The 23,444-nt window shown below is 35.7% G+C and overlaps 1 protein-coding gene across 2 annotated transcripts in view; it reads left to right on the forward strand.

Moving 5' to 3' along the window:
- The window catches only part of LOC124543587 (lysine-specific demethylase 3A-like), a 130,163-nt gene extending 107,868 nt beyond the window's left edge, over positions 1 to 22,295 (forward strand). For both annotated transcript variants that reach the window (XM_047121831.1, XM_047121832.1), the window contains 9 exons: positions 10,903 to 11,380; positions 15,951 to 16,143; positions 16,252 to 18,429; positions 18,520 to 18,667; positions 18,864 to 18,994; positions 19,126 to 19,214; positions 19,414 to 19,627; positions 19,820 to 20,347; positions 20,607 to 22,295. In XM_047121831.1, coding sequence (XP_046977787.1) covers positions 10,903 to 11,380; positions 15,951 to 16,143; positions 16,252 to 18,429; positions 18,520 to 18,667; positions 18,864 to 18,994; positions 19,126 to 19,214; positions 19,414 to 19,627; positions 19,820 to 20,347; positions 20,607 to 21,644 — 4,997 coding nt within the window. In that variant the 3' untranslated portion in view covers positions 21,645 to 22,295. The remainder of the gene's footprint in view (positions 1 to 10,902; positions 11,381 to 15,950; positions 16,144 to 16,251; positions 18,430 to 18,519; positions 18,668 to 18,863; positions 18,995 to 19,125; positions 19,215 to 19,413; positions 19,628 to 19,819; positions 20,348 to 20,606) is intronic.
- Positions 22,296 to 23,444: the final 1,149 nt, after the last annotated feature.

Here is a 23,444-nt window from a genome sequence, read left to right on the forward strand (position 1 = left end):
ATACTTAACGTATTACCAGGTTTTTTAGATAAACGAAATATAATCATAAATCAAGTATAAACTAAACGAAGATTCTTCCAAGGATTTATCCCAATTCATGGGCGACAACGTAAACAAGCAGGGGGTATGTTAAGGATGACTTCTCCTGCGCCCTTGAGTCGTAAATTGTGACATTCTCGCTCTGCCCCTTTTCGCAGTTCAATGATCTCGTAAGTACGTAAAAAATCAAATTAAAGTATGCTATAAATCACGTCTTGACATCGTGTCTTTGTAATTGTGGGTAAATCGAGATCGTGATTTCAATCGATTTAATACTATATCAGCTATTTGAACAGCTAAATAAATACACCAATGATTGTAACACAACGTTTTGATTCTGAATTGAAATAAAATAAGAAAGCATGAAGTATCTTCTTCCGGTAATATGTAATATTTATGTTAAATGTATGTATGTAAATTAAAACTGCACAAATGCAATAATAATATATAAGTAAAGTGTATGTGTGTACATAACAATAATCCGTATTATGTACTTAATAACAAATGGCGAAACAAAGGTATTGAAGTTCTATAATGTTTGCCAACTCGTCGAAAAGATAGTCCAGTAATACTTTTATTCGCGTAGTCGTTTGGCAGAGGCAAGACTGCGGCACTCCGTATTTTAAAATGGTTACATGCATTTCACTGGATATCCGATAAGGGTGAGCGTAACGTGTCGAAACATTACTTGGCTCGGGTCCAAATTACCGGCTAGCGGGTTGGCTGCGTTTTCTAAGGAAAACCTTTGATAACCTGCAGTTAGCTGTTAATGGGGAGAGCTTAATGCGGCTCTTTTGAATAAGCCAGGGAGACCACCCCCTCAACATTATGGGGGATTTGGGTAGTCCAGATGATGTATAGATGCTTCGCCACGGTTATTATATTTGGTTTTATATGATTATTTTAAAATTTAAAACAAGGAGAAGTTAAGTTTTGTTTTGATTATAATATTTCCACAAAAAATATTCAACGATCAAGCCCTTGGATCTTTTTATAATGCTAGGTTTAGAATTGAAAGAAAAGTTGGTAACCAGTTAACTTAAATATATCATATGATATATGAAATCATTGGTAACAGAAAAAGATCACCAGTACGTTGAAAAATGAATTCGTAAATTTCAAGTTTTCAATAAGAAAAAGAATGTAGTGCACTTGTAACTTACAGTAACCTTTTTTATTTTAAATGTAGGTCAATAAAATTTCAATATTAATTCGAACTTTTTGTAATAATTTTTGACTTCTTGCAAACTTAGCTGATAACTCGTAAAATACTTATGCATTTCGAAAGTTATTGAATGTTTTACGAGTTTCTTATTCATTGTTTTTCTCTCCATTTTTTATTCTTCACGGACGAATACTTTATTTATATAAACTGGTTATTCAATTTTAATTTCAGTCTTATATTTTAAATTTTATTAAAGCTAAAGGTATTATTTGAAAGTTGAAACAAGCATATTATTCTCTTTAATCGTGTTTTATAAAGCAATGATCTTGTTAAGTAATATATAATGACACAACATAATGCTAAAGAATCTAGAATAGTTACGGTGCCCGATCACGACTTTATTATCTCAGTTATTTTCCGCAGCGTTTCCTTATTAATTAGAAACCGAATCGTTGTTTAGATTTTAGATGCAAATTAAATATTTATTTCATTTATGATATGCAAATATGTTAAGTGTCGATTTTTATTAACGATCAATTTATTCAAACAAATAATAATAAAGAAGTATCATAAAAAATCTAATAATTAAAAAATCTCGTACTCATCTGAATGATAGAATATGCATTAATGGATAATTATGTTAATGTTTGCAAATTGTACTTAAGTCCATAAATGGATAGATGAAGTGTATCTATTTATAGTAAAGCATAGGAAACCAGTTTTTAACATATTGTAATCATAATACTGTAGGTATATTATAGAGTAAATATAATATTTCAATAGAAAGGGACACGGTATGCAGAATTATTTGATGAGAAACAGTAAATTGAGAAGCATAATGTTCTTTGACGAGACTGCCTATTCATTGACTTTCAATTCCCACACGTAAGTAAATATCGCGTATAAGAACTACATACGCGAGTACATTTATAAAATGCGAATGAGCACGCTATTCTTGATATGTCGACAAAAAAGTGCAAATTATAACAATAGGTCGTTCGACGCCAGGAAATGCGGCTGTATTGCTCAGCTGTCTTGAGATGAAACGAAAATATCAATGAATAAATCGGTTATTCATGAACAGATGGTTCAGATTTGTTTCTTTAGATTACTTTGTTGATGCGTAAGGAATGCGATGCTTGCATTAACTGGAAAACGAAAATATTGCATTTGCTCAAGGCTTGATGTTGTGCAGGCAAGTCATGATAATTCGCAGTTCATGGTTACGCATTGTGAGTGCACGTGAGAGCGTTAGGCGCGTTGCGGTTGCGAGCAGACGAACGGGCGCGGTATTTCATTTGATATTATTACAACTCTCCGCATAAGCGTCCATCGGTAGGGCAAGCGGTTGACTTTCATCCGTAATGAGTGCACTGTAAGGCTCGACCGCAACGTATAATCGTAAAATTGAGTCGACAGACACCTCTATGATACGCTTCGTTGTTATGTAGCTGTGATTACTTTGTACGAATTCATTTGCCTCTCTTTACTTTACAATTAATTCAGAGATTAAAATATTCACACATTTTCGCTTTAATTCTGCTTTCACAAACAATAGCAGATAATTCATGTTTTAAGTAACAATTACTTACATACATACGAACATATAATAATAGCTGACTCATGGAAGAAATGTTATTTCTTGCCTTTCTATAAAAATATAATTCACGTAAGGTTGAGAGAACTTAAAACTATTAATATTAATTAGTGTGAAGCACTTTATTAATGATGAGTCTCATTTCAAAAGAAAAGACTTTTTGATAACAATTATTACACCGCACAATGGTCGTGCGTGAGAGTTCCCCGCGAGCCGCGCTGTATTGTGCTATTTAATTTATTATGTTATTACACTGCCTCATGCTCTATTTACTCAGTCGGTAACAATAGAAACTAATAACGATCATTTGCTATTAGAAGCATGCAACGCTTTTGCATTGTATATTGTTACCAACTTATATCAAAATAAATTATTTTTACTATAGTTAGGTACTTAAATATTTAAGTGTAAAAAATATGAAACAAAAATTGGAGTTGTTTTTAAATGGTTAGTGTTATCGATGTAACGAAATGTGCATGATAGAGTATTAATATTCACAAAACGCACGATCGAGGCGTACTGGCTCCACAAAATGGCTGCCGGAGGCGCGGGAGCGCGGTTCAGCACAGTCGTGACCGCCTGGAATCCACGCGTTCACTTCGAACCCTCATCAATTATGCATGAATGCGGCCGAACGCCAATGTTTACTCTCCATGAGACAACAATTTATTGCGTCGTGCGGTTTTCAACAATCGATCGTCCACTAGAATCCTACCCTAATTTGTGCAGTAGCTAAGTAAATAACATTTATAGTTCCGACAACAACCAAATACTATCGTAACTTCAGTTTCTGAGAACTAAATTAAAAGTGATATGCAACAGTGTCTTACACGTGTGCGTCGGTTTGTAATTTAATCAATGCTGAAGATATAGTGTGCTGTAAAATCATAACAAAGTAGAATTTTACAATTGTGAACAGATATACTGTAGTAAGTAACAGGATATAAACTACTAGTGAATCATTAAATTATGAACGAAAGAGCGGCCCACAAATCTGTGTTATACTATATGTAATAGTTTTTTATCATTTTGTTTATTATTACCATATCGCGCGTTCCGTGAGCCAGCATAACGTCCATAAAATGTCATCATGATTCATAGTTATTGCATCACGCAGTGGGTCGTCAAATTAATTCAATCGTAATATCAGCGTCTACGCCTCCGTACGCAGCTGTGTAAGCCATCGATAACGTGAAATAATAAAATACCTCGTTGTACGGATCCATCGCGTAAGTTCACATAAGCGAAGTGGGAATTTTACAGTAATTATTATCTATATTTTCAGCTGTCATGAAAGCGAGATATGTTTGTTAAATCATATTAATTTACACAAAACAAACATTAGGCGTGCCCTTGTCCATAGTTTGTGAAACCGACAAAAATAAGACTATAAAATTATTTTGCTTACGCTCATTGTCCTATCTCAGTTATTAGCATTATTTAGATAAAACATTGTTCAAACAAGGCATAGAGTGGGATTGTTATCAGTTACTGCAACCAGGTTATCGACTGCCATGTTTGCGTTTCCTATCTTCGAATTCTTAGTGTGAATTATCTAACATATCTACGTATAAAACACATTGCGCGATAAACGCTTATTTTAGGGATTACACATCAAAAATAAGCATTCCATATTATCGTAAAGCATACACGTATAAAGTCACATGAATTTTGTATAACAGAAACGCGACGGCTAGTTATTAACATTCCTGCACACTTTAAGTCACTGATAGCGAATGCCGTTATCTCAACGATAATTTTTTGTATTAAAGTTAAATGATATAGAGTATAACAGTGACCAAGGAGGCATGAATCATAAAATCGATAACGTATACAGTTAATTTAGGCAGTTATTTATAAAGCGGGATTCAGATGCATTGTATGTGCAAATTACATAGCATTAGTTATTCGCGTGTCGCCGCTAACACGATTAGCACAAGGCCAAAACAGATACACGACCTCCTTGCATGTTTTTAGAAAAACTTCGCAGGCAAGTTTACGTGTCAATTTTACCCGTTTGCCCGTATGCCGCAGTCAATAAACAAATGAATACATTGTAATATAATGTACTACAATACTGAGCCATCCAAGATTATTTTATAATTCAATTTATCTTATTCTAAACATTTATGAAATTTAATGTTTTCGATATTAATAAAACTATTAAAACAGGCTTGAAAAGATAAGAGAAAGGCAAATTGAAAAATAGTTTTCATTTATTGATATTAAAACTGAATGTAATCTAAGTAAGTATATGACACTCGTGGAATTCCTGGGGCTGTGCCAAATCGTTAGCAAGTTGTTAAATATGCGTGGCATGTTGGTCAACGATCGATATTTTGTTTATGTTCTAAATTGTACTGATTTAAATATAGACCGGTAGTCTTATTAACTTTATTACCACGCAAATCTATTATCGTCAAATATCTTAGCAATTTTTTTACATAATGTCTTCCTTCTTGCCACATAACTATTTTATTTCGGCAAAATAAAAATAAGCTTTAACAAAGGCATTTAGTTTTTCAATTACCAAGATTTAATACAATTTATTTTATACATTCTGAACCGGTTGCGGTCGTAACTTTACATTTAACGAGAAAAAACTCAGTACTCTTTTTATCTATCATATTTCGTACATCAAATTAAATTTATATATATCCCACATGAAAATCGACAGATTAATTCTGAGAATTCGGTTTTAAACAAGAGTTGCGCTTGTTAACCATAGCTACAAATTAATTATTAATATGTCTTAATTATTATAAGTCTACTGTATGCACTTTATTTACCAATATTGCACAACTCCAAGCCTTATTTAAATAATATCATTATCTTATTCATAAATCCGTTAATCGATAAAAAAATACAGTTAATAAAACAGATAAAAGAAGGAGTGGTAGAGTATTTGTCGAAAAACGATAATTACAATCGCGAGATTCCAATAATAAATAATACATTCACCTTCACTTGTGATATTTATCAGTTTTCTGCAGAAATTTTAATATTTTCAATATTGTATCAATATAATCACAATATAGATAAAAATAATTGATAGTTCGATCGTTGTTGTATTGTAAAAAATATTGATTAAAAAGTTGCGGCTGTATCTAATGAAACACATTCATACTTGTAGCCAGCTCCATGTTTTATTTCTGGTTTTGAATGATATCCATAAATTGTACAATTAATATACCTATAATTATGTAAATTTAGAACGTATATCGCGTATCGTGATTATCGACATCTGCCCTTCCTGTTATGTTATTGTAGGTACAACTAGCCTATAGTTTGATAGTGGATACGACGGGTGCTACATGCATTGCCGTCAGGTGCGCTCTGTGTTGAGCGGGGGCAGCCTCCCTATTTCCATCCCTCGTCTCCTGCCCGCCTCACACCCGCATTGCCGTTCACTTGTTGCTACGTTGTGCTACGTCGTCGTCGTGAGACTGGCGCGGTCCGTTCCCCGTCCCCCGCTCCGCCGACTACCACTTCCCCGCGTTTCAGTTCTTTGTGCGCCATCGAGGCTTTTGCACGTCTGTCTACAGTGCACTCACAACGGATCATTTTAGCATAGTCGTGATCTTTGTACATTTATATAATACATACGTATACATAGCCGACTAAAGTTGTGTGTGTGCAGGTGAACGCCTGACTGATTTGATTTCCTGACCGCTTTCAAGGACACAACTGATTGGATTGCTTTTAATTTTCAACGGTCGTCAAGGATCCCTGATACAACCTGGATATTTTTGTGATTGTGACTTTTAACTATCGTGATTGTCTCGCTTTATTAATAAATTGTGAGATTACACGTCAGTGTTGAGTGCTGAAGGAAGCTATTTTAGTTATTCAAGAATTATTAAGGGTTTTTGTAACCACTTTCCACTAGTGAGTATTATTAATTACTATTTAAATATGCTTGAAAAACAATAATTGGTTACTTTTCACCAGAATATTAAATCGATTATTAGACGACCTCATTTGCCACTTTAATAAAATGTGTGTTTAGGTATTTAGTTTCAAAGCGTTCTTTAGATAAAGATAAAGAGATAGGTATTAATGAACTATACCTATTGTATAAATTATACTTTTTTAGGGTACAGTCATAATTTTTAAGACATTTCTCACATTCCGTAGCGGTAACGAAGATACTTCAAATCTTCCACATACTTACTACTTATAGTAAAACTTGTACCTACCAGTAAAGAAAGTGCCTACTGCCTCCTTTGATATAGTACCTATTATCTTACGCGACGATGTAGAGTGGTGTACTAGTTGACCTTTAATCGCCAGTGTTATCGAATTGGCTCCGACCGACTGCATTGTTAGCGACTAGCTCGCCTATCGACTCATAATTCTTATCACCATTGTTTATTGAGCTTTCTACTGACCCGCACTCCATATTGTTCCAATTTTTAATTACTATTCATTGTGTGATATATTATCTTTAATTGAGGTAATCAGGATTTCACTTTTCATTTTTACAATATATAATATATTAAGCGATTTTAATTATTTTACTTACAAGTGGTCATACGATGGAGATAAGAAGCTTATTTGAATTGAACTGATCTGAATTGTTTGTTACATATGACTCAATTCTCAAGTAGGTAGGTACATTACGCAGTTAATTCTCCAGTGCATATCATTTAGCTGATTATTTCCATAATATGACACCTAATTTAATAATTACGTTAATACCGACTTATTTAATAATGATGTGTTCTGTTCATTTCAACATAAATATGCAAGGAACATTAGTCTTGAATTCAATAATTTATTATTAGTCATGTCGTTTGAGTAAACTTAATCTAAAATTTTATTAACAGTACTGGTGTTTTGTTCTAAATTTAATCTTGAAATATATATACCTGACCAAAATATCTGCATGTTACGTCCATATTGTAATTAAGGAATAAAGTATTCCAATCACAATCAAACAAATTACGCATTCTATTTTCATAACAACAATTCTATCAACTAAGCGATTAATTTGAATGTTAAAGATGCCAAAAAAGGTTGCGATCCAAAATGTATGCAGTAATGTGTTGCGCAATTACCTACTTTATGCGATGCGGTCGTCTTGGAATCGTGATGCAACTACGAAACCATAATACCTTCAAGGTAGTGCAATACCAGTCACGATACCCGATACGTTGGCCGATCACGATCACTTTTTGTCGAGTTATTCAACTCGCTTAGGGTGGAAATTAAACACGGAAACTTACAAATGAAGTATTTATTTATCCGTCTATTATACATGTGTTCAACTTGTAATATTATTTTCTTGATTTATAAAATTATGAGCTGCGGCTCACGCTAATCATTTAACTATCTTAATACAAATTTAAATTACAGAGAAGAGTTACGTAATGTGAGTAATGTCGAGATAATTGCTATACAGCTCCAGAGAAAGCTTGGTCACTATTAAACATCCTATTAAGTAGCGGTTATTGTCCGAGTGGAAGTGTTCATTACACGCTCGGCGAGGCTGTACGCTCTAGTGGTTTTAACGAGATCTCTACGTGAGTCAACAAACACGCTCCGATATCGCATTGCGAATATTTGAATTGTGCTGTTGGAATAAATCATTTTGCATTCCATTCCAATTCCAACTATGTTAGAAATAACTTAAAGTTTTTACGAAGATTCTTGTCACTTTTTTTTTCTTTTAAAACTTGTCTCTTTTTATATAACTACGTAATCTTTCGTATTATTTCATTTTGCTTTTAATTTTAAAAAGTTAATTGTGTATTTGAAATGTTATAAAGTTACGTGATTGATCGTTCCAGTTCACGAAGTAGTTGTTTTTTCTTTCTGTATAATTATGTTAGACTCAGTGTATATTTTTAGAAAAGAGTTGATTTTGACCATTTAACCTTAAATTATAATCAAATTTATTCTTTCTATTTCTTATTTTTGTTCATAAAACATCTTAAAAATAAACGTTAGCAGTAAGAAAATGTTTATAGATTATTAACGTAAATAGCATACATGTGAATACATAATCTAAACAACCGTTAGATTATTCATATAGTCTACGTAACCATCGTAACGAATTTGCGTGTTATATTAACATAGCCATTTTAGTAAAGCGTTCGTAAGTCGTACAATAGTTGCTGGGTCTAAATATTCAAGTTTACCCTCATTAATAATTCAAAGGCGATCAGAATTCATCTCGGCTCTGCTTGTTCAGAGCTCTCGGCAGTCTTAAGTGTAAACTTTTTGCTTCATCTCTATCTAATGAAAAGCTCTCGCCGTGCCCCGCCTCGCCGTTTGTCTTGTCAATCAGCTGCCGTCACGCGGTGAACGTTGCCGCACTTCCCCAAGAGTTATTTGTTACCTCATTGTACCCAGCCGCTGATCACTGTCGCATTGTCTCGTCGCTTTTGTTTACAGCCATCCGCATATTGATTTGTTTGCAGAATAGCTTGCTTTTGGTGTCCTTTCATTGGAAAAATAAAAGTAAACCATTTCTCCGTTTGTTTGGTTGTTTTTTGTTGTTTCTTCGTGCAATTCATGTTAGTTACGTCCGACGTCTTTTATTATCTATATATAAAGATACTAGAAACTACGAATTAAATTAATTAGATAGATTTTGTTGCATCTTTCATTAAAATGTTTATTGAAATGAGCGCAACAATTTACATAGAATTAGTAAATATAAGGAAAACTTGCGTTATAACTTCGTTTAGTTTAACTAAAAGCAAGAAATTAGTTAGAAGTTAAAGAGTAAGAAAACATCAAACTAGTACAAGTAAAATCTAGGGATTTGACCTATACACCCCTGATATGGTAACCAGCATCACAAACAAGATTGATGGTTGTTTTCTTCTATGTTTCAACAAACGTTAGAAATAATTATTTATGTATGCGATTATGTAAATGCGCATCGTCGTTAACAGCTTCTCATTAAAATTCCATTGTCGCTCGTTTGACACGCAAGCATGTCCTATTGTGTTGGTTTCGGGTCGAATTTTATATTGCCAACGGGCTTTTTAATTTATTCGGTTATGATATAATTTTATGGTTAAATTTTCTTATAATTCTTACTTTGGTAAATATGGCGATTTTAATATAATTTGAGTTCGTATGAAGTAGTAGACGTATCTTACTAATATAATTGGTTGTTTTAACATTCGATTTACTTAAAATATTAAGCAATTGTTTATATTAATAGAGGAAAGGAACGTCACTTTCCGGTTTATCACCTACATAATTAGCAATCAATTTTCGAAGAACTTATTTGTTTTGAACATTTTCCTTGTTATTAAGGTAAGATAGTTAATTTTGTGTATAATTAACAGCAAACGAATGGAATTTTGAATGTGTCAGGATGTCCGTACTCTGTCACATAACACATTGCCCCTGTTCTGGTTTTTCGCCAAACTTCATCGCGTCATGTGTTACTTGGCTCCATATTTTGGCGATCGTCCAGTCATTCATGTGTAACACGCAAAACTTCGCTAACGCATTATTACTCTGTGCTAACCGAGTCTCCCTGATTGTCATCTTTCTTTTCCGGTTTTATAAGCCCGAAACGTGACTTCGATAACTAATTCTTGTCACGTCGAACGAAACCGTCATTGAGAAAGTGGTATGCAACCAAGACCACGTTTCATAATTAATTTGTGATAACGACATTTCATATAATATTATTCCATAAAATTTTACGTCATTTTCTATATTTAGATATTTGTAATCCCAAACAATTTAAATACATACTTAAAGCAGTAGGAACTTGACCTTTTAATTTTGTTTTTGATTTAATAAGTACTTGCGGGTCAGCTGTTTTATTGCAGTCGTTAATTTTATTTGATATATTAAACCGGCAGTGTCAGCATACGACACATTTTTGCAAACGAGTGGGCGTAGTGTGAATGAGCTAATATTGGCCGTTGTCCAAACGTGCTCGGATCAACATGCCGAATTGCTGACGTTGGTCATTTATCAGTCGCGATGTTTAAATGAGATTTGTATCATATATATTATTTGTGTTAATCGAGGCTGACTAATTTTGTGTTGGAAATAATGTAAAACTGGTAATGTGTTTACTGTTTATATTATATATTTAACTAACGTTTCTTTCCTGTTGTTTCAGGTGTTGCAGAAAGTGTAAGTGCAAGTGGTGATGTGTTGGAGATCAGTGACGAAAACAAGTGCGTAAAAGAGGAGGTGAAGGGCGAAGTGTGCGCAAACAGTGGTGGTGAAGTGAAGAGTGAAGTGAGTGCGGGCGCGGATGGTGTTGGCAGCGCCGTGGCCTCCGAGGAGGACGACTGTGTGATAGTGTGCGCGCGCGATGCGGACGATCGGTCCGACTCCGGCGTGAGCGGCGTGCGCTCAGGCGGGTCGGCCAGCTCGGTGGAGGAGTGGCGCGGCATGGCGCACGGCTACGGCGGCGGCCCACCCCCGCCCCTGTTGCACCTGCCCCCGCCGCCGCCACACTCGCTCTACGCGAACGAGCTGCTGTGGAAGCAGCGGTATCAACCACCGATACATCCGCCGCTGCACCATGCCATCGCGGACGATTATATCGCGGCCGCCACGTACGATAGAGAGAGACATGAAAGACTGTTACGGTTGGTACACTTATACGATTCTTGTTAATTCCATAAGTATTACGGTTTTTTTTTTCATTTTAATTACTTTTTATAAACCATATTAAAGTACTTATTATTATCATAATAATATTAAATTGCTTTAATAGTAACGCTCTCCGAAAAGTGAACCTTTAACCATTTTCCGTCGTTGTATATGCAAATTTAATAAGTAGCGAGCGTTTAAACTTCAAATTAAATCTAACTTGGTAACCACAGAGGAAGGATGACTTCCGCAGCCTATTGTTATGCGAAACGATTCAAATAACTTATTAATTTACATACAATAGACAAAAATACTCGGTTATTCTGTAGGAGTGAACTTCTTGTTATTTCATTTTGTGTATATGTGAGAACATTTTTCTAATTAATAAACAGATGAATCAGTTTTTTTATTATAATTTAGCAGACAATAGTTAATTATTAGGTTAGTTACTTCTGGTATCCTGTCTTCCTAAATATTTCGGCGTGTAACTTTGTCTTTAAAAAAAGGAGTTATTTGACAACATTTTTTAAGATCTTTATTTTTTATTTTATTACAAATTTCGTAAAAGAGTTTACTGCGGTAGTATAAAAATTACTGAATTTTTTTTATCGTCAAAATTTATTATATTTTCAACGAAATATATTGTAGTCATATTTTTTTTAATAGCAGTAAAAATAATATGTTATTGACCGATAACATGAGATAATGTGGGTGATTTGATTTACAAAATACTTCATTAGATTAGGAAATTTATTTATACGCAAAAATACTACGTATTTTATCTTAAACTAAATTATTAAGTCCTAGTATTCGTAAGTATTTCACAATGAGATTTTGTGTATGTTTTGTAAATATAATATATTCCCTTTTTAAATAGATAATAAATATATAATTATACTCTTCATTTTACTTAAATTAGAATCTTTAATTTACATTTCTCTTAAGTTTTATAAAATTGATTTTAATTCTTTAATACTATAATTTTACTGTTTGAATACCTTAATTAATTTTAAACAATAAACTGAAGATAAAATTATTAGGTATGTTAGAAATATGCAAAATCATTATTTACTAATACTAAGTTGTTAAAATATAAAGAAGTATTTCAAATAATAAATTATAATTGAGATCATTTAAATTTGTTCAAGGAGGTTTTATATAATTTGAGTAAATATTTGTGTTTTTTTATAATTCTTCAAGGCTTATAAAAATATAAATATTCATCTATATCTTGTTTTTAGAGGAAAAATTAAGCAAAAAAGCGTACAAAGTGTGTAAAACGTATAAGTAAATATAGACTAGAATTAATTCGAGGTTGATTACGTCAGGGCTGGAAAGTTGTTTGTAGTTCAAGGTTAGCAGCACCGACGAGGTTTTTGTCAATGTCCGTTGATAGCGATTTTATTTTCAGAGAAAATGTTACCATTTTGGATTATTTCAATTTTTTGTATCAAGTTAATCATGTTGAATCATTAAAACTGCTAATGGTTGAATCAAAATATATCAAACTAGGTAGGGTTCCGCAGGTTTGATCCCGTTTCAGGGCGTGGTTGTTAGGTATTAGGTAAAAAACAAATATTCGTAACCATCCTTGGGATTCGAGCTTCATACAAATTTCATAAAATCATTCAGCGTCAAAATCAAAATCTTTCATGGCCAAACGCCATGAAAGCATAACGGTCTGAAAGAGTAACTTTCGTTTTTATACTATTATTATAGATATGATCATATTTGTTTGCTGAAAATATATTTCATTTGATGTAATGTCTACAAATTGATTATAAAATCAACTACATGATACATCAAGGTATATAATATGCTTTAACGATAAATAATATTTATTCCCCCAAGTCTTATTTAAATTGAAGTTTAAATTAGATTTATAAAGGCTTTTTAAAATATCTTAAATTTATATTTTAAATCATTTACTTCATACATGGTTTTAGCATTAAGATCTTATGGTTAATTTTATAAATGTTTAAAAATTTAATCTATACTCAGCTATATAATATAATGACTATATATATAATGACTAAATTTTACATAGGTTTTTCCCAGAATCATGAATATTATTTGTATCTCAATTTAATTAATAGAATCTTAATCAATATTAGTTTTTATTTGTACCGATAAAAATATAATTAAAGTAGTCGAGTAAGAAATTATTAACATACTTTTTTCTCAAATATTTTCAGTACATTGATAATGTTGTTTTTGCCAATTCCTAAAAACTTTAACTGATAATGTATTAATACCTATTGAAAGCAATATTTTTATAAGGAAAATTGGTATTCATTATGTTTACCATTATATTGCAATAAAAAACATAATATTCTTAATAAAATACACTAATTGTTAAATTGATTATTATCAATAAATAAGTCTATTTTTATACTAATGTTTAAAAATACCACACATTATTTTATTCTAAGAATAATGTAAATTAGTTATTTAAATTGTTTTTTTTTGTAAAGTCTAACATGTCTGTTATCTATGAATTGCAAATGTGTTATTGAATATGTTGCTAGTGTGATTCAGACAAAAATTGGCAAATTTTAATACAATTTGTTGAAAGTATTTTACTTAATGTTTGGCGTAAAATGATTTCAAACATGGTAATAAAATATAAATATTTAAATTAATTATATAAAAGAGGCAAACAAAAATCACTACAAGCCATCTAAAATGAGTACAGTTTATTATATTGCATAAGAAAAAAAAAACGAAATGTCGAAATACTTTCCTTTCAGATTGCATTGATTTTTACGATCTCCAAAAATATTTTTTTTAAAGTTTGCACATTCGAATTCGATTCGAAATATTTTTATTGATTAAATATTATTTTTATAGTTCGTTATTTATACACGTAGGACCTTCGAATTCCACAAAACGTCAAGGTAGAACTAATTAAAAAAACATTTACAACTTTCATTTTTTTTATCTGACATAAACATCACATTAATGATTGATCGAAACTTAACCTAAAAATTACACTCGTTAAATCTTTCAAGTTGTTAGTAGGTAGATATGATTGCGGAAATCTATTACGTAATTTGTTTGTTCGTGCAAGTAATGACAGTTGTGGTTATCGTTTCTGTTCGCACCATTAAACATAGCCCATTTTGCTGTAAAGTAATATTTGCGTAAAAATATATTTGTTATAAAAGCAATATGTATATCAATATGATGTACGTTGAATTTGTTTTTTTTTTTTATATTCCCATAATTCCAACTTTGGATGTGTAGTACGTTAATACATTTGTTTTCAATTTATAATAATTGTTAAAGGACATTGCATAGTGAGTTGGAATATTATTTATTATAGGTACAAGCGTCATATTTGTTAATGATGCAATTACAGAATTTACTTAACAAACGTTAATTAGATCGAAGACTCGTTTTTATTTATATTTACCACGTAAACAAATGATTCATGAGACGTCACTAATAACAGTTAATGTTGATTCATAAAACCCACATAAACCAATTTACTTATTACATCGCACTTAATTCTGTCACTCCGTTCCATGTTTATTTTACGATTCTCTGAATTGTACTCTTAATTTATTGTATTCTACTTTAAATTATATACTTAAAAATACTCTTTATTTTCATATCAATGTGAATAGTGCATATATACTCTTTATTTGAAAATATATAAAAAAAAACTTGTTTTTATGGACGACTTATGTATACCTGCATATTTATATATGTAGTAAAGTGAATAAAATGTTTACAAAGTGTAGTTTAATGTGTTTGGGTGCTAGATGGTTATTTTGGTATGTAGCACACATCTAGACAACTATTAAAACACATGTGTTAAATCGAGTTTCATATATATCATGTGTGTAAATAAATATCGAAAGACTAAGTTATTGCAACTCGAAAGTGATATTGAACGGTGTAAACCAAAAAGATAAATGATATAATAATTATAAAGGTTAATTTTTAATGACGACTTGTTTATACTATTGTTTTCTCTTTTGGTGTTTAATTTTTTAGTTAATAAAACTCCTTTGACGGTTCTTTAAAAAAACACAAGGCGGAAAAATATTGACTCAAAATTAATTATTGTCTTTGATACTTAACTACATGTCAGTTGTTAATGTCAAAAAGTACGTCACGTTTCAAATAGTCGTGTATTTAGACACGATTATTAAGAGCAAGTAAAACATCAGCTATTTAATATACCCTTCATTTTCATCATTATTTACATACATTTTTCTTTATTACATTTTTAGCGTAAGACATGTCTTATCTTAGCTTTCTTTATCGGGCTCGCCTTTTTTATCGCCCATATCAAGCGATAAATTATTATCGAACTGATTGTTTAATATTCTTAAGGATAAAAATGAGCATCGGCCTTATTTTATTTCCATGTTTATAATTAGAAGAAAATCTTTTAAATTTGACCTTGACCTAATTCTTAACGTATTGTAACGTTTTGTCATTTATATAAGTATCAATATTATTATGTCCTTAGATATATAATATAATGTTGTAGTTTTGTTTCTTTTATTCATTACATTAACTTTAATTACTTATCTAATTTTACCTTGTCCGCAGAGAACGGAGGGATCAGGAGCAACGGGAGATGTTGGAAAAGCAACAGAAAGAAAAAGAAAGAGAACGAATGGAGAGGGAACGGGAAAGGGAAAAACAAGAAAGGGAAGAGAAAGAGAGGAGAGAACAAGAGAATGCTGCCTCAAAATTAGTGTCAAGGCATTTCGAAGAATCTCTCAGGCTAGCAAATCAAAAGGTTCATATTTTTAATTTATATTTTGTTTTTTTGCATTATATTATATTGAATGCTTTGTTATTTCTAGCATTATTGGACTCGAGATAATAGTGTTCTCTTTCTTTATAGCGGGAACGTAGTATGTCGTGGTCGCTGTTAAACAGTCTGGCACCAAACCGAGGTGGCTCAGGGCCTGAACACGATCGAATGCGGACGGCCGAGCGCGCGTATTATTCGCCACCGGCACATCCGCCCGACCGTTTGTCGCAACAGGACTACGCGACACACGCATCCCATGTGTCCCATGCGCAGCACGCGCCGCATTCGCAACACCCGCCTCGCCACTCTCTCGCCAAATCCGATAAACAACCACAACATCCCGTCCTTCCCAAGGGCGAACCCAATTTCGCCCCCTACAACTATCCACCATATAGGTATGAAAAACTTAAAGATCAACATCTGCCCGCTCCCCCTCCCCTTGTCCCCGAGAAAAATTCTGTGATAGTTAAGCACGATGCCAAACAAATACATTTGGAGCAAAAGCATCCGTATCCTAGCAAGCCGAGGAGTGAACCGTCCCCTCACTACCTTCCTTCGCGGCCATACCGAACTGGTCTGTCGCCGCATGCACCGCCGCATCCGCATCCCGCACTACAGACGTCGCCTCATGCAGCGCTACCGGCGCAAGACAAGAGCCGCAGGCTTTATCAGCCTCAACCGCAGAGGTCGCCAGCTGCTTATTACCAGTCTGCACCAGTAAAACCGAAGGTATCGAGTCCAGCACCACCTCATATTTATGGAAAGCCAAGCAGCAATTCACCGGGACCTGCTCCTTCGCCACATTACACTGTGGCCGTAGAACCACCTATGCAGCTGACAAAAGCTGAACCACCGCCGGTTCCATATCCTCCACCGTCCGCGTACTCGCCTGCGACGCGAACGCGACCGCCGCCCGTTGCTCATTCGCGCACACCTGAACCTCGGCCGCCGCCGCGAGCGCATGGTGACCTGAGTAATACTTCACCATGTCAAACTCAACCTTTAGACCTTGGTGTTTCGCGAGAGGATCCAGACCGTTTATCGCCAAGAAGACGATGTCCATTTGATCCAGCCGAAACCACAGATGCTAAGCGTAGACGGTTAGAAAGCCCCGCTCCTGAACCATTAATTGCAGCAGCCGCAAGTGTTGGTCGAACACCGCTAGGTTCGGAACCCGCTCCGCAGGCTCCTGGTCCTCCTTGTGACGTAAGAGTTCCTTCAGCGGATGGTAGTATCGAGACGCCAGAGAAGGCAGCAGGTGCATCACCTGCACCCCAAATAACGCCAGCGGCTAGTCCTGCTCCAGCGACACCAGTACCTCCAGTCGCTTCGACGCCACCGATGACGTCAGCATCTTCGATAACGCCTTCGTTAACAATGTCGTCGTCACCACCTGCCCCACCAGCTACTCCGCCCGTTACCACGGTAGCCGATAGCGAAACACCTGCTAAAATTGCTTCTCCCAATCCTCGAGATGGTTCAGCACCGGTTCGGCATTTAGGCAAAAAAGCATGGTTGCAGAGACATGAAACAGCGCCCATAGGAGAGGGTGACTGCTCAGGAGGTGGAGGAACTTGCATAACTTTGCCAATGACGATAACTCGTGTCTCTGAGCCGGATGATTCGAGCTCCAACATAGTTGTGCCAGTCGCTGCGAAATCTATCCAGCGCGGAGCACGCAAAACGTCTAAACCGAGGAAGCCAAAGGAAGTGAACGGTCGCGTCGATGATGCGGAGGAAGACAGTACAAGTTCAGAACGTGAGTCGACTTCACCACCGAAGCGAAAACCGCCTAAGGCGAAACGGAAAAAAGGGACGGTGAAAAAAGCAAGCAACGAATCAAAAAAGAAAAAAGCATCGGAGAGCGGAAGTGAGAGTGATAAAGAAAGTGACGATAAAGACTCTGATTCCGGTGGCAGTGGTAGTGGGAGCGGTAGTACGTCCAGCAAACGCGGCGGAGGACGTGCGCGGGGCAGAAGGTCACGCGGTGGAGGGCGAGGTGGTAGACGCCGGGAAGACCCTCCGCGCCGAACTCCCTCGGCTGCCCGCTCCAAGTCGACATCGGAGTCGTTCCTACAGAACGGGCCGTGCTTCGAGGTGGCACCGCGGCTTGCCAAGTGTCGTGAATGTCGCTGGTCACCCGCGCAACGCGACAAGGACATGCCGAACATCTTTTGCCGATTTTACGCTTTCCGAAGACTGAAGTATGCCAAGCATAGGCAGTTAGCTATAGCCGGATTTTCAGATCCATATAAAGATGCGGAAGAGGTGAGAATTTATTTCTTGTAATATATAAAAACATCTATTAAATTCGTATTTTAAATTTAAAAAAATATTAATAATTTGATATTATTGTAGGAGGACAAAAAATTATGGTTATCATCATCAGCTGATGCGGCCGAGTTAGATATTGAAATGAGTTGTTTCCTGTTAAGAGAAATCGGTGATCAATTTTGTGAATTACTACAACAAGAAAAAGAGGCAGAATCCCATCATCTTAATGAAGGTAATTTTGACCTTAGAATTTTTATAGCCATTTTTATGTCACTATCTATTATTCTGGTATTTTTAGAAAACTTTAAACAGACTAACAGACTTTTATGTTGCATTTTTTAATGAATAGTTATTAGATGTATAAATAAATATCTTTAAATCATTGTTAAAATTTCGAATACAAATTAAATATTATAATATGATTACAGACAAAACAATAGCATGGAAGCGCGTTGTGCAAGGTGTGCGTGAAATATGCGACGTGTGTGAAACCACGCTTTTCAACTTCCATTGGACTTGCGGTAAATGTGGATTCGTCGTTTGCCTGGACTGCTATAAGGTAATAACTGCTTAATTGTAATATACATTACCTTCCTACTCATAACTTATGATTCTGAATAGTTTATAAAATAATAATACTACAATGTGCACAATATCATTAAAATCACTAATTTTTTATAATCTTTGCAGTCACGAACATCAGGGGAGTCGGGCAATTCTCCTACCGACACAAACAGTTCTGTCAATACCACTACCAATGGGGAAAGAGATTCTTTCGGGTGAGTGTTCAGTTTAATTGATATATTTACGATTGTATTCAGGCATATCTTATCATAGATTATCTTTAACTTTTGTTACTTTTTTATATATTATATTATTCATATTACAGAAATATTTTTTAACATTTCAACTTTTTATGACGTCATTCATACAGTCAGGATCAGAATTCTTAAATGTAACACACGATATCCTCCGTAGATGGTTAACTTGCACGTCGGGCGGCGCGCACCCCGCGCGGCGGCTGCTACTGACGCAGATCGCAGCGGGCGGCGCGCTGGGCGCGGCGGCTGCGCGTGCGCACCGCGCCCGGGCCGCCTTCGCGCTGCCGACTTGTGCCTGCGGACATACCTCGGAGGCACCTGAGGCACTTCGGACTGCCGCCAGACTACTGCTACAAAAGGCTCTTCAGAAGGTAAGCTGTGATTCAAGATATTATGACTATATATGTATGTATGTTCAATCATTAAAAATCCGAAAAAAGGATAGGCTAGCGATGGTTGCAATCCAGATCTCACAATATTAAGAATTGAAAACACTAAACTCTTCAATTAGCATACATTATATTGTTTCAATATCAAAATTTTGACAATCTGTTTGTTTACAGTCTGTCAAAAAAGAGGACGTCAAAGAAGAAAACGTTGCAACGAATGGTTCGTCACCAGTGAAATCAGAAAACGGCAAAACGGGTTCGTCTATAGTGAGCTGGCTCTCCGACATACCCGTGAAGGCAGAAACAAAGGAAGAAAAGTCCGATACAAGTTCATCAGATTCAGAAGAAGGAGGAAACTTTTCGACCCTTCGAGAGCTGCTAATTCGACCAGCGCCAGAAGGTGGTGAAACCCAGCCAAAGAAAAAACAGAAGAAAAATAAGAATGATATCTTAGATGACGTCATATCTAGTGTCGTTGAAGAAAAGAAGGATGAAGACGGTGAGGCTAAACCCTTTGCGTTGTCAAATGTCGTGAAGAGGTACGACAGGAGCGGTCGAGGAAGGGAAGAGCTGCCAATTCGTATAATGACAATGACGGAGTCCAAGCTGCTGTACCCGGATGTTCCGCATGCATGGCTCTGTGATGGAAAACTCTTGCATCTAACAGATCCCGCCCATGCGGGCAATTATAAACCGTTCCAGGTAATTCTTAGTTAAATTTCACATTATTTACTTTATACTTCAGAAACATTTTAAACTTAAAACTTCTTTATTTTCTTCACATTTGTGCCCATAGAATTTTATTTCGAATAACTTTTTGACATTTTGCTAATTGTAGGGTTCGTCGTCTGATTTTGTAGCATGCATATGAAAGTTTAACTTTCTTAGTTAAAAAACAAAATTAATGAAAGTGAATGAATCAAATTTTCTTATATTAACAAGATGCTATTCATTGTTTCAGGATCAATGGAAACGTGGCCAACCAGTTCTAGTCTCAGACGTATCGAGTTTACTTGTCAAAGACCTGTGGACTCCAGAGAGCTTTTCTCGTGATTTCGGTGACACGCGAGTTGACCTTGTCAATTGCGCTTCCGGTCTGGTGGTGCCCAACCAACCGGCGAGGAAATTCTGGGATGGCTTCGATTTAGCCGCCAAGCGGTTGAGGGATGAACGTGGCGCTCCAATGGTGCTAAAACTAAAAGATTGGCCTCCAGGTGAAGACTTCGCAGAACTTCTGCCGGCACGCTTCGACGATCTCATGCGCGTTTTGCCTCTTAGCGAATACACCTCACGCAACGGCAAACTAAATCTCGCTGCACGATTACCCGAATGCTTCGTTCGACCAGATTTGGGACCTAAAATGTATACGGCTTACGGAGGAGCCGGCGGTACAACGAATCTTCATCTAGACGTGAGCGACGCCGTAAACGTGATGGTCCACGCCAGCGCCCCGGCGGACGCGCCCGAGAGGGCCCGGGAGGCCGCGCGGGCGGCCGAGGAGGCGGGCGTCGACGTGCTCTCGCGGAGGCGCGCGCGCGTGAAGCCGCCGGCGGCGCTCTGGCACATCTACGCCGCCAGAGACGCGGACAAGATTCGCGACTTCCTAGTCAGGGCGGAGCTCGAGCGCGGCGCGAGACCCCGCCCGCAGCACGACCCCGTCCACGACCAGACGTGGTACTTGGACGCGGCTCTGCGAGAGAGGCTGTACAGGGAATACGGGGTGGAAGGCTACGCGATACTGCAGTGCCCCGGTGATGCCGTCTTCGTTCCGGCCGGAGCGCCTCATCAAGTCAGGAATCTCCTAGATTGCATCAAGGTGGCCGAAGATTTCGTATCACCCGAGAACGTTTCGAGGTGTTTCGAGCTCGCTCAACAGTTCCGGCGACTTTCTCGTCAGCACGCGAACAAGGAGGACAAACTACAGATTAAGAACATTGTGTACCACGCAGTGAAGGACTCTCTCTGCTGCCTGGAAGAGGCGCTCGCCGAAACCAAGTGAAGTCGAGTGGGCCTCGCAATTGATCTCAACTTCGAACGTAACATTATTCGCTAAGTTCCGCATTTAACGTAAGATTGGGAGCGAGTGTGATACGCGCTGTGCGCCGTTTCGTGTATAAGATGCCATTGTTGAGCGTGGTGTGGATCGTGTACCAGTTTGTGTGTAAATGTACTTTATGAAATGTGATTAAGTCCGACGGTCGCGATCGGAGCATGTGCAATGTAAATTAGTCTGATAATGGTGATATCGTTGAGATGTGGATATGTTTTATGTTCCTTAATCGAAATACAAATAAACTCTTCAGGTTATTATAACAGCTTAATGTAGCTATAGTGATATGTATGTAATGTGTAAATTTTTAATTCGAATTCCATCGAGTACATATTAAGAAGTCTTTTACTTTTAAGTTATTGTATTGAAATAAAAAAAACGTATTCGCTCGAAGCATTGTACATTAAAACACGGCGTGTAGATAAGTTTCTCCTATATTAGATTTCTCAATTTGGTTAGTATGTTATAAAAAGAATAGTTAAACAAGATATGTGACAATTTTATTTTGTCCTTATTGCTGTAATAGGCGAAAACAAGTTTTTTTTGTACTGTGTATATTATGTATGGTTATAAGTTGGAATAAAAAAGATGTTTATATTATGATTTGTTTTTTATTCTTATTAATAAAAATCTTGAAACATTACAAGTTTAATATATAATCATTCGTTTCTTAAAATCCTTCCCAATAAGTAAGTATGACTGTTTGTTTCTTGTGGTTTCACGTCTTAACTGCTCAACCGATCATATGCGAGCGGAAATTAGTACGTTCATAGAACGAACCATGAAGCACCTTTAGTTTATTAAACCACACTAGAACAAAAAGGCCAAGGCCAAATAAAAAAGAATTGACGTGAATATGTTGCTAATTTATAATAGTCACTATTAGGAAAGGAAAATGAAAAAATCAAGATTTGTTTACCGTATTTTTTGATTGGAATAGATTAGACTAAAATTATTAGCCATATTATTGATAATGTGTATAAATAATACTGTATATTGATATTTATATGCGGATTAAGGGTTTAGGCTTTAAATCTTAAGAAGTTATGTCTCAACCCCTATATCACTAATCTGTCACCGACCTTGTCATCCTCTTCATTATCATCCTTTAAATATATTATGGGTTGTAAATATTTTATCGATTGGGTGGTATTGTCTTCCATAAAAATAAGAAATCTTAGAAATTTTATGAAGTACTAATGAAAAAGTAAATATGGTTTAATCGTAAATAAAATAAAATATTTGTTCTTCAGCGCCATCTAGAAAGTCAATCTAAAAACAGACCATGACATTGAGAAATTGTAGTACTGCTATTGCATGACAGATGGTGCTGTTTATGTATAATTTATTCCATTTTTATGTTACTGTAGCCTAGTGAGCTCGTAAGCAGTTTTTAGTTTACATATTCAACGAGAATAATTTGAGCTATTCAGGGTACACTAGAGTCTAATATATTTTTTAAAGCAATTTGTTTTTGTTTTGTTCTGGTTACGGCGGTAAAGCTATTTTTATTTTGTACTAGTGTCCTACCCCACCTTCTCAGCTTTACCACGTTCATAGTTTTTTTGTTATTAGACAAATGAAACCGCTAATAATATAATTTTAAAGACCAAAGCATACACAGGGACAGACAGCCGTAAGCGATTTTGTTTTATAATATGCTATAATCATAGTGATGCAATCACTAGTTTTTACGGATGGCGAATTTTATGGATAAGGATAGTAAATACTTTCTTATTTGACATTATG

The sequence above is a fragment of the Vanessa cardui genome, chromosome 3 (assembly GCF_905220365.1).
Source record: "Vanessa cardui chromosome 3, ilVanCard2.1, whole genome shotgun sequence".
In the NCBI taxonomy this organism is placed as follows: domain Eukaryota; kingdom Metazoa; phylum Arthropoda; class Insecta; order Lepidoptera; family Nymphalidae; genus Vanessa; species Vanessa cardui.